The 12,744-nt window shown below is 38.5% G+C and overlaps 1 protein-coding gene and 1 pseudogene across 1 annotated transcript; both read left to right on the plus strand.

The window, feature by feature from the left end:
• The first annotated feature begins 4,084 nt into the window (after window positions 1-4,084).
• Window positions 4,085-5,130, plus strand: LOC132852312 (actin, alpha sarcomeric/skeletal-like; annotated as a pseudogene).
• Window positions 5,131-6,239: 1,109 nt separating this feature from the next.
• gjd2b (gap junction protein delta 2b) lies at window positions 6,240-10,357 on the plus strand. Its single transcript, XM_060879432.1, has 2 exons — window positions 6,240-6,998; window positions 7,432-10,357. The coding sequence occupies exons 1-2, from the start codon at window positions 6,928-6,930 to the stop codon at window positions 8,273-8,275; spliced, it is 915 nt and encodes a 304-aa protein (XP_060735415.1). The 5' UTR covers window positions 6,240-6,927; the 3' UTR covers window positions 8,276-10,357.
• The last annotated feature ends 2,387 nt before the right edge of the window (window positions 10,358-12,744 follow it).

The following is a 12,744-nucleotide window of genomic DNA, read 5'->3' on the forward strand; positions in this document are numbered from 1 at the left end:
ATGGAATTTGTCGCTGCTGTTCACTTACACACAGCCAGTTTCATGCAGTCGGTGCAGAGACGGTGAGACACGGCTAACTCTTTAACTTGCAGAAATTCATTCATTCATTCATTCATCTTCTACCGCTTATCCGAACTACCTCGGGTCACGGGGAGCCTGTGCCTATCTCAGGCGTCATCGGGCATCAAGGCAGGATACACCCTGGACGGAGTGCCAACCCATCGCAGGGCACACACACACTCTCATTCACTCAATCACACACTAGGGACAATTTTCCAGAGATGCCAATCAACCTACCATGCATGTCTTTGGACCGGGGGAGGAAACCGGAGTACCCGGAGGAAACCCCCGAGGCACGGGGAGAACATGCACACTCCACACACACAAGGTGGAGGCGGGAATCGAACCCCGACCCTGGAGGTGTGAGGCGAACGTGCTAACCACTAAGCCACCGTGCCCCCCTTGCAGAAATTACTTTTATTTATTTATTTGCGCTTTGGAGAGGTTAGAGGATTTTTGTTTTGCTTTGATTTTAATTCCACAAGTAATGGAAGAGAGTCCAAGTTTGATTGGTTACTGTGTTTTCACCAGTCTGTGTTGGTGAAGCAGCAGTTTGTGGATGAGGCTCCCTGCTCCCCACCTACAGGCATGAGCTGTGGGTAGTGACTGACAAAATGAGGTCACAATTACATATGGTGGAAATTAGATTCCGCCAGAGTTTCTGAGCTTCTGCATACTCTCAGTTGACATTGATTAAGGTGGTTTGGGCAGCAGTGGAACAGTATGAGGCATGTCCCACCGGATGCAGTGGAGGGATTATTTTATTCACTTGGCTTTGAAATGTCTAGAAGGCGTTGGAATGAGTGGCAAGAGATCAGAAAGTATAGATTGACAGTCTTAGTCTGTGGACACTCTTTTCTCACAAGGAAAACTGGAAGAATGAATGAATGAATGGTTGAGATGGAAGGAGGACAAACTCACCCTCAAGCAATGTTGATGCACAATTTTATTATGAACACTGCATGCATGCTCTCTTCTCACACATAGGGCTTAGGCAGAAGTAGTGACTGTAATATTAATATCCCTACCAGGCTGTGAATCTATAATTGTTGTGCTTGTGACAGAGAAATTCAGTGAATACACAAAAAACCTATATATTATCCATTCTTCTATTTGAAGGCCATTGTGCCGGTCCATGAGGTTAGATCTATACAACATCCTTAGCTTGGGTACTGAAGGAACATGTAGAACAGAGTACAAAGTATTATGAGCTCTTGCAATCAGAATTTAAATCACCTGCCTAGTTACATTGGAAAAGTAGGAGTATATTTCTATCATTCCATTTTTTCTGAGTTATCCAGACACACAGGAAGTGTTTGTTATACACATTATAAAGTATGGCCTATGTAACCAATTGTGAACTAGCCAATTTTCTTATGTTAATCTACTAGATGGTGTCTGGTTGGCTAGTAATTTTGAGGGCACTCAAATATTTAATGCAGTGAAGTTACTATGGACTGACTCTGCTCTCCTCTTCCGCTACAAAAGACCAACAATGGCCTTTATAAGATATGCATAAGCATTGCATAAATCTTTTTAAGCAGTAATTGAGTATATAAATTATGTGAAATTTCATAGAAGTTATATAACTCTTTTAAAGTGTCATTCCAAAGTATCTTAAATATTTGAATGCCCTCAAATTAACGTAGTAAGTGAATTAGCATTTATACCATCGATTCATTACCATGAAGTGACCCAACCAAAAACATAAACATAAACAAAGTGTTGTTCTCTTCTGTCACAAAACTTGTAATGTTGTCACGAATTTTACATAATCTAATTATGATATACCTTTCATAAATTCTCCAGAATTACTTTAGTAAAGATGTACTAATAGGAATGTATGCACAATGTAAGCAAGCTTGTGAGTAATGCTTTGCATGTATAGCATGTTCATTATGGTTTAATATGTGACGGATGTCCTGTACTGTGATTATATCCATGATTAAAGATATGTTAATATGTTTTAACTAATGTAAAGTATAAAAGTAACGATCATGCATTATTCTGACATATTTCAGCCATTTATTTTAAGAACATTTACAGCTACCCAGCTTCCAAATCCTAATCCTGACCTATCCAGGATATTGGTGAATATAAAGCAACAAATATGCACTTGACATTTGTAGATGAAAGCATTTATTTTGATTCGTGCATATTTCATGATCATTCCAAAATGTCATTTATCTTCATTTTCCTCACTATTGACTGGTGTATTGTGTGACAATCATTCTTTGAAATGACACAGTAAGACCTAATCTTTGAGGAAAATATATAGCTATAGCTGTTTCAGATAACTTCAAATGCAATATTTATGAGACTGCAAAACAAGACAAACTGCACATGTTCAAGCGGAAATATTTTTGAAAAGAGATTTCATGACAAAGGCAATACTGGACAAAATCTAGTTTAGTTTCAAGTGTGTGCTTGTTTTCTTTTCCCTTACTGTAAAGAAAAGCTGGCAGTGGACAGGCATGGCAGAGAGGACACAGTGGGACATAGAGGATGGCAATGTGTCATGGGCTGAGATTGGGCCCAGGCTGGAAATATTCTATTTCAGTGTGAGATGGAGAGAGGAAACAGGGCCGCCTGTCTTGCTGAGCTAATATGTGGGGGATTTTCAGAGAGGATATGGAATGCTGAGCATCCAATTAACCTCATACCGCTTTTCTAATTTGGCTCTCACACACTGGACAGGGAGTGGACTCTCCTGTACTGCTGGCTCAGGGAATCTCATGACTTACTACAGCACAGTGGTGTAAGTACATTCATTTATTATGTTTGTATATACATATATATATATATATATATGTATATATATATATATATATATATATATATATATATATACACATATATAGATAGATAGATAGATAGATAGATAGATAGATAGATAGAAAATCTATCTGTATGTATATGCAAAGTGTGTGTGTATTATATACTGTCTCTAAATATTATATAAATGGATGTTATACTTACCTACATGGAGCCTTGAAGAAAACCCACAGAACAGGACACAGTGGAACTAACTGTGCAGTGCCATATAAAATTCATTCCTCAAATTGCTGTGCCCAGAAGATGGTCATGTGTATCCTATCAATGGTTCGTAGTGATGCCAGTACATACATACATAGATACACTCACTGAGCACTTTATTATCAACACCTAAGCATCCATACAATTATCTTATCAGCCAATCGTATGACAGCAGGGAAATGCATAAAATCCTGCAGATGCAAACCAGCAGCTTCAAGTAATCAACCATCAGAATGGGGGAAATGTGATCTCTGTGATTTTAGGATGTGGTAGATGAGACATTTGCAGCATAAAATTGTACCTGAAAAATTGTCATCATGGACCAGAATCTCACAGGAATGTTCGAAAATCTTGTGGAATCTTTGCTATGAACTTTGAGGTCGTTTAGAGAGCAAAGGGAGGCACTACACAGTATTTCGCAGGACTTTCACAGCATTTATCCACATTATGTATCCCTAACATTTTACATATATAATATGAAATGTATATGTTTACATACATATACATGCGCATCATCTATTTATCTGAATAGAGAAACATCCAGCAAAGAAAAACATCTGAAGTAATACTAAAGGAAATTCACGGGTTTGTTGACATTTACCTGAAATGTTATTTGATTTAACCTCTCAAGCTTATATTCAAAAGACAATAACTTTTTCAACTTGTATTTGGGATAGCAAATGTCTGCTGACATGCTGACACACACACACACATATATACATATATAACCCAAACCAACCAGTGCATTAGAACAACCTAGTCAGTCTATACTGGGGCAGTACTTGGTTTCCAAATAGACCAAATTACATGGCAGGCCATGTTGGTGTAAAATTTGGATATATATGTCTTGTCTCATGTCTCACTTTCATGTATTGTTGTCACTATTGTATTCATTCACTTTGCTGTGAATAATTCATTGTTATAATAGCTGACAGCCCAGGGCCACGTACATGAGCATGAACTGAATAATTCTATTGCTTTTTAGGGCATGATGGTCGGTATGGGACAAAAAGATTCCTATGTGGGTAATGAGGCTCAAAGTAAGAGAGGCATCCTGATGCTTCAAAAGTACCCTATTGAGCATGGCATCATCACCAACTACGATGATATGGAAAAGATCTGGCACTACACATTCTACAATGAGCTGCGTGTGGCACCTGAGGAGCACCCAACCCTACTAACTGAGGCTCCTCTCAACCCCAAGGCCAACCGAGAGATGACGCAGATCATGTTTGAGACCTTTAATGTACCTGCCATGTATTTGGCTATCCGAGCTGTGCTCTCGCTCTATAGATGTTATTATTCTTATTAACCAATTATGCTGTTATTTTTATCTAATGGTATGACATAAAAAATTAAAAAACATGTAATCATTTAAGTTGCCTGGGACTATTGCATTGCTCTAAGAGGGTTTTTAAGTTGATAAGCTGCTCAGGCTTGCTGAATACTGAATATGTACTACATACTGAATATATATTTCACACCTGAGAATGTAAAGCAATTTTAACTGTTATATGCTTAGGGCTGTATAAGATAATGGACAATATCTTTTTTTTTCTTGGTCTAGAGTCACTGATGCTTTCCTTTGTTTAGACTCACAAAACTGCTCACTTTTTTATTGCCACAGGAATGGAGTCTGCTGGAATTCATGAAACAACATACAACAGCATTATAAAGTGTGATATTGACATTCATAAGGATCTGTATGCCAACAATGTCCTCTCTGGTGGCACCACCATGAATCCTGGTAATGCTGACTGCATGCAGAAGGAAATCACAGCTCTCGCCCCTATCACAATGAAAATTAAGGTAATTTCTATTCTATTCTATTCTATTCTATTCTATTCTGTTCTATAGATTGTAAGCATTTGACTCTTTTGTTTGTTTTATATAATTGCTCCTCTTGAACGTAAGTAATCTGTTTGTATTGGAGGCTCCATTTTGGCCTCCCGCTCCACCTTCCAGCAGATGTGGACAAGTAAAGAGGAATATGATGAGGCTGGACCCTCCGTTGTCCACCAAAAGTGCTTTTAAACATCATTGCATTGAATATCTCAACTGCCACACTTCACAAATACTAAAGAATGCATTATTTATAAGCACAAATGCTGTTTTATGTTGCACTGGATTTATAGGTACAGGTTTCCTATTAAACAATGATCTGGATTTATTCATTCATTCATTTATTTTCTACCGCTTATCCGAACTACCTGGGGTCACGGGGAGACTGTGCCTATCTCAGGCGTCATCAGGCATCAAGGCAGGATACACCCAGGATGGAGTGCCAACCCATCGCAGGGCACACACACTCTATCTGGATTTATTGTTTGTGTGAAAAGAAAGCTGCAGTATATATATTTAAAACAAATATTCTAACTTGTATGAAAAATGTTTGTACAAAATATTTCAGGCATAAAGTCATTTAATGAAAATTATAACTTCTTTTTAAGGAAAAACAAGTTTCAGTAAACAGCTACCTTCATTTACAGCCTTACTTTCCTGTTAGCAGATTGACAAAGAAGTTGTGTAGTCAGTGGTTGTCAGTTTGCATACACTAATGAAGATGATCACAAAACAAAAACACGGATTAATACCTTGTAAGGCTTCTCTAAAGAACGTTAAGACAAACATTCTATATGACTACCTTCTCTTGTCAGTGGGGTGGCACCCTTGAGAATGCACATTCTGTACCTCTCATCTGGAAACGCATGCCTTAAAAATAAGGTCCATAAATGAATTATAAATTATTTTAGTTTAAAGTTGCAATGCGTACACCTTTTATACGTAAAAGGAATATACTCAAAGAACAACAACGTGTACCTTCGACGGCACTATTCCAGCCACACGGATAGATACAGTTTAGTAACATTTTTGGGTGATTATGCATGTGCATGTCATGGGCAACGATGACCCAAGATATCTTCAAACCAATCTTTAAAGGGATTCTCCGATACGATTATCTGTACCTTAATAAATTGTCGTTAAATACATTTAGGTGTGATCGTGCAGGATTTGAGGGTGAAACAAAGGGCGGGGCCGGAGATGACGTTCCTATTTTTATCCACATCACGGCGATAAAGCGATTAGAATCTCAGAGCTCCTCGCGCTGAGCAGCTCGCGGTAGCTTCTTAAGAAGCATTAGGAATGGTCGCAGTGAAAACAAAAATAAAAAAAAACAGCTTAGAGAAGTACAGTCCAAGAGGACGGGGAATTCCTCAGGGAAGGCGCTCGTGGCCGTGATAGCAACAAGTATGACAGAGAAAAAAATAGGACACATCCTGTGTTTAAGCCAATAACACTTCACTGGCCACCCCCTCTGCATCCTTGATTCTATTTAGTTTCAGCATCATTGTGCAAAACTCTGCTCTTCTACCCGGTGCTTCTGCAGAGCTCAACGCGAGTCACCATTCCTGCGGTCCATCATCTACACAATTATTGTAAATAAGAATTGTCTTGTGTTTGGACAGCTTTTTGCAGACCTTTGTGCCCCGTGACGCAGGAAGAACTATTAAAGAAGATTAGCACTGGCGAGGCATTATATCCAACCTCCCACCAGTCACACGCCGCGCGACCTATCAACTTGATCTTAGGATCGAAAATAGGAGGGCTCATATTTTAATCAGCACTTCGGACTGGAAGACAAGTAAAAGTAGGATCGCCCGGTGATCCCCTGGCATAACAACTGACCACGGCGCAGGGAACAAGAACCGTGATCAATGATTTGGGCAGAAAAAATCGGGCCCATTGGACAATAAAAAGGAAATAGTCTAGTATTTTTTCCCGCGGATTGAGTGCGAAGTGCTGTGCGCTCTCGTCTCCGAATGAACAGAAATGGGGGAATGGACCATACTCGAGAGGCTCCTAGAGGCTGCTGTCCAGCAGCACTCTACTATGATCGGAAGGTAAGTCAAAAAGCCATCTATATTTGTCGATGAGAGTGAGTATCATTTCATTTAAAGTAGGTTTTGGAGCTGGTTTAATAGGTGAACATCATTCACTGGGCGTGCGCAAAGAAGGGCGCAACAGCCTACTTTACTCCTTTAAAAAAAAAGATAAATATAATTTCGTTCTAAATAACATTTTTTACTGCTCAAACTGTACAATATTTTAATAGAATTTTAGGGAATTAAAAAGAAAATCCATCCTAACCACATGAGCGGCGAATTTTACGCGCACAGCAGGCAACATGCGCTTGAGTTTCAGCACTGGACAGCTCCCAGATCTCGTGCTGCTGTTTGCTTTTTCAAATCATTTTTATGTCGTAAAAAAATAATTTTAACTTAAAGTTCACACGCTTAGTCATGTTCTGTTTCTTTATTTGCTTGTATGCTTTAGGATCCTATTAACAGTGGTGGTGATCTTCCGGATCCTAATCGTAGCCATAGTTGGAGAGACAGTTTACGACGACGAACAAACAATGTTTGTCTGTAACGCTTTACAGCCGGGCTGTAACCAAGCGTGCTACGACAAGGCCTTCCCAATCTCACACATAAGATACTGGGTGTTTCAAATAATCATGGTCTGCACCCCGAGCCTTTGCTTCATCACCTACTCGGTTCATCAGTCTGCAAAACAGAAGGACCGCCGCTTCTCCACCGTGTATCTCACCGTGGATAAGGACCAAGACTCACTGAAGCGAGAGGACAGCAAAAAGATAAAGAACACGATCGGGAACGGAGTTCTGCAAAATGCTGAGAACTCCAATAAAGAGGCTGAACCCGACTGCTTGGAGGTTAAAGAAATGCCCAACCCAAATTTGCGGCCTGGCAAGTCCAAAATGAGGCGTCAGGAGGGCATCTCCAGGTTTTACATCATCCAAGTGGTTTTCAGAAACGTCCTGGAAATTGGCTTCCTAGTGGGCCAGTACTTCCTGTACGGATTCAATGTCCCCGCCGTGTACGAGTGCGACCGGTACCCGTGCATCAAGGAGGTCGAGTGCTACGTGTCAAGGCCCACGGAGAAAACGGTCTTCCTGGTGTTCATGTTTGCTGTCAGCGGCTTCTGCGTAATACTCAATCTGGCCGAGCTCAATCATCTGGGCTGGAGGAAAATCAAAACGGCCGTAAGAGGAGTGCAGGCTCGAAGAAAGTCCGTCTACGAGATCAGAAACAAGGACTTGCCCCGCCTGAGCGTACCGAATTTCGGCCGCACTCAATCCAGTGACTCTGCATATGTGTAGTTCAGTATAACCAAGTATCCAGCACACATGAACGAGATGGACGGCTCTGCTCGCCGCTATAACGTGTCATCAGTTAAAGGAGTGGGTAATTTTTTCTGTTTTCTTGTCCTTTAAGGACGGCGTGGAGGATGGCTGACACGTTTGCGCTGATGCGACTTTTCTCCGTGCCGTTTGGAGCACAAGGACAGAGTACACCGCGCATTTACTCTCCTGTGGGCCGCTTAGTTGTAGGTACTTGAAGAGAGTAAATGCGTTTTGCACTAAATAACGATAAAACCCGGGCCACGCACATCTCTCATTGTGCCGTTATCGGTGTTTTTAAGCGATTTTCCACCGGCTTTTTGTCCCACATCATTACATTTTAGCTATAGGTACAACGCACAGCAGTTTGACTAAGTCCACATTCAGCCTATAAAATAAGATAGAATAATATGAGGGGCGAATATGTTCCTATAATATATCAAATATTTTCTTTTTTGTTGCCTGTGTTGCACCGCTGACCTTAATGTATGTAACCATTCCAGAGCTTTAGTGGATTTGCTGCAAACGCTTACCTTAATTTTAAACCCACCAAAGCGCCCACGGCTTTCATTTGTTAAGTGTTCTTTATTTTTTTTCGTGTAATTAAGTGCCATACTTGTACATAAGATGCATATGTATACAAACATATATATATATAAAATCTCTAATAATAATAATTATTATTATAGACATTATTAAAGCGGATTCCTTGCTCGGATTGCTAAACACCGCCCAGGTTTGCTTGAAGTCTATTCGTTGTGATTTAAATTAAAAAAAGATATATAGATATAAATATACAGATATTCGGCATTTTTCTCTTTTAACTTGAAAACGAAAAATGACCGAGAAATAAACAAAGTGCTGGTCTTTTTTGTACACAATAATCTCTTTATTCGCCACAATAGGTGATAAAAAAATGATAGCACACATATTTTATAAGAAATTATATATTATATAACGGAAAATCAAAATATGGACAATGAGAACTTCCTCTGGTGCTACATTTTTTCCCACCTAACAGCTGTCTGTGTAATCCAGGAAAATAAGAAAAAAAAAATTTCATCAGAGCAAACAAGTGAAAGAAATGTACACCACAGCCGTTTGGAGCCCTGAGGCTTTCTCTGCATCTCTCTGTGACCTGGCATGCGTCTATCTCAGGCACTAAGAAAGAAATGTGCTGCATTAAGTGTCAGTATGAGGTATGAAAATTGATTTGACTGAAATCTCATTCCTTGTCAGTAATGTTAGGAATTTCCTATATTTAAATAACGTTTGTTTCCATCTATTCTGAATGCGCTTCATAACTGTGACCTGGGAAATATTTTGATTGAGTCTATCCAAAATTTCACACTCAGTATTTTCCAGTTATTAGGACTTTTTATACCCTTTGAATTCTAAGGTCAAGTAAAGAGTTGCATGTTTAAGAAAGCATATTAGAGAGCATTAGGATGTTGTCGAGGAATTGCAGGGTCTCGGCTGCTATTGCTTGGGAGTTGGTCTTTCCCTTTTTTCCGTTCCTGTCTTTATTTGTTGCGTAAGAAATAGTGCAATGTAGTGTCTTCAGATATTCGCTCTTCCTGAAGGTCAGGAGAAAATAGAAACGTTAAGAAAAATGTTGACCGCAGTGTGGGGACTGAGAATCAAGGAGGATCTAGGGACTCGCTCACTGCAGCATCTGCCATAATGACTCTGCAATGCAAGACTGAAGATGGAGGAGCTGGTAACTCTCACATCAATCTTCAACTCCGAAGAGATGTTTCAGGTTTCCAAAGCTCAGAAACTAATTCCTAAACTCATAAACAATGCTGCAGGGAAGAAAAGTATAACGTGCCTGATCGGCCGGACAGTGCAATGCAACACTCAGCCTTTTTCTCTCCTCCCCTTTCTGTCCTATGACCAACATTCCAAAACTGCATTTATCTTGAATCAGTGAGATACACACGGACTTTAATAAACTGTCATGAGAGCCCACACAACTCTAAACCGAGATGTCACTGAACTGAGCACATTGTGATTGTGTATGCAATCCACACACAAAAAAAGCTTTAATAAAAAACCTTCCCTGCTGAATGTGAAAATATCTAAATATCTCAGCATTTCTCTTCCCCCTCCTTCCCCTTTCTCTCTCTCTCTCTCTCTCTCTCTCTCTCTCTCTCTCTCTCTCTCTCTCTCTCTCTCTCTCTCTCTAGTTCCCTCCCTCTGCTTTCTCTCTCTCTCTCTCTCTCTCTCTCTCTCTCTCTCTCTCTCTCTCTCTCTCTCTCTCTCTCTCCCTTTCCTCCTTTGTGTGTCTGCATGTGGTAAGATTGCGGCAATATTCATTCTGGCTTCACATATATAGTGCTTCTACTGTTTTTCTGCATCCATATTGAGAGACAAATTTGTTTTCACAGCATTTCAGAAACAATACATACGTACCTCAAAGATATAAAGGCATAAAGATATAAACCTCATAAAATATGACCATTTCCAAACACATTCATCAGTTCTACTTGAATTTTCCAGGTGCATTAAAAAGTAAGGAAATTCATAAATTAAAGGAACTCCATTAGAATAGAATTAGATGAGCATATTGGAGCATGTGATACCCAAGAATCAATCTGTCAATCTATTGATTTATCACCGTTTTCGAATCATCAATGCTCAATCTTTTTATACCTTTGTACAACTGAACCCTTATATAAATCTGTGGACTTAACTCAATCTTCTCATTTGCTCATTTACTATAAAGTATTCTTAAAACATAGTGGCTCTAGTTTATTGCATAGTTATATTTGATGGTTCTGAAAAGAAATTCAAATGAAATAATGACTTACATATAAGCGCATGGATGCTAAATCATTTTTCAAGGTATAACTTCCTGAAGGTGAAAGACTTAACAACACATTTAAACCTATCACTTATAATCTTTTTGCTGTTTTTCCTATTAAAGGACAGTTTGTAGCCAATGCTAAATATTTTCCATCAATGGCACAGATATTGAATGATCATAAATCTAATGCAGATGCAGCTATATTGACTCTCTTTTCATTATTATAATATTGAATGTAACATGCCGAAATGAGATGTTGAGGCTTAAAGCTGGTAGGGAGTTAAAAACTACCTTTTATTCTTAAAGCCCTGAAATGCAGCTGGAACATTACTGAAGGTCATTTCTTATCTGAAAACAGTGTGCATTACATTATAGTTATATAAGATTTCTATAACATAAACATGAACATAAGAATAATAAATACAGTTACATCTGCTCCTTTATTCATTTCTTTTTACATTACAGTAAATTTCTAGACTATGTTGTTTTATTGAGCCACCATGATTTCACAATCATGCACACTGATCATCATCCCGATTTAGTTTAGAAAACAGCAGAAACTGGTGTGTGTCAGGTACTAGAAGATTTCCAAGCAGTACAAATTTGCTTTTTTTTTGACAAATATTACTGCAATATACGTGAAAATGTTAAGAATTACAGATACATATTTACGTTTCAGCTATTTTCCTGGTAATTTATTAATATTCATGGTTATTTATTACTTCACAATGTTAACTAAATGTTATAATAACAACTAATTTCCCTCTTCTAGATATTCACAGTGACATTAAAGATTCATTTATCTTACAATTTAACAGCATTTAAAAGCATTGGTACCTTTGAAAAATCTTAAACACAATAAGCCCCACAAACCCTTACAGCTGAAACCAACCTGTCCTAAAATAAACTTCCCATTTTAAAAGACACATGCAGAGAAGCAGGCAAAGCTTGAATCTGCATCTTTAGAGAACTGCAATGAAAGGAGACATGCAGGCAGAAGAAAATGCTGAATGCACTTTTTAATTCAGATGTTATAAAATGAGTCTGCTTACAGTTTAGTCACACCATGAACACTATGACATATTACCCGTGGCACAAACGACAAAATACAGCTGCTGCTATATGCAAAAGGTTTATCATCACTATAAAATATAACTCAGTATTCTACAGATTTGGTGACCTCATTTCTTCATAATTTTTTCCAGATATCCTCTAAAAAAAGGAAGTTACATGCGTCAAAGGAAAAGTGTTTAAGTCAATGTCACCTCTGTACACCTAATCTGCCTTCTTAAACCTGCACCATAGTTAAAAAACAACACTCTCTCTCTCTCTCTCTCTCTCTCTCTCTCTCTCTCTCTCTCTCTCTCTCTCTCTATTAAATGAAAATGTAATATCAGAAGGATTTTTTTTGTTTTTATTATTCTTTATTACTGCAGACACACAAAAGCCTCTTCTCAGTGATGAGCTGGAAAGAATAAAATTCATGGACATGTCTGGACCAACAATTTCTTTTTCTACAGTAACACAAAATGCTAATACACTGGTTACTATCTAAAAATTTATATATATATAATTTGAGAGATTATGAAGTACATTATAATTTACAAATACAATCCTGATTTTTTTTTAATGAATTTTC

This window comes from Tachysurus vachellii, chromosome 10 (genome assembly GCF_030014155.1).
Source record: "Tachysurus vachellii isolate PV-2020 chromosome 10, HZAU_Pvac_v1, whole genome shotgun sequence".
NCBI classification, from domain to species: Eukaryota; Metazoa; Chordata; class Actinopteri; order Siluriformes; family Bagridae; genus Tachysurus; species Tachysurus vachellii.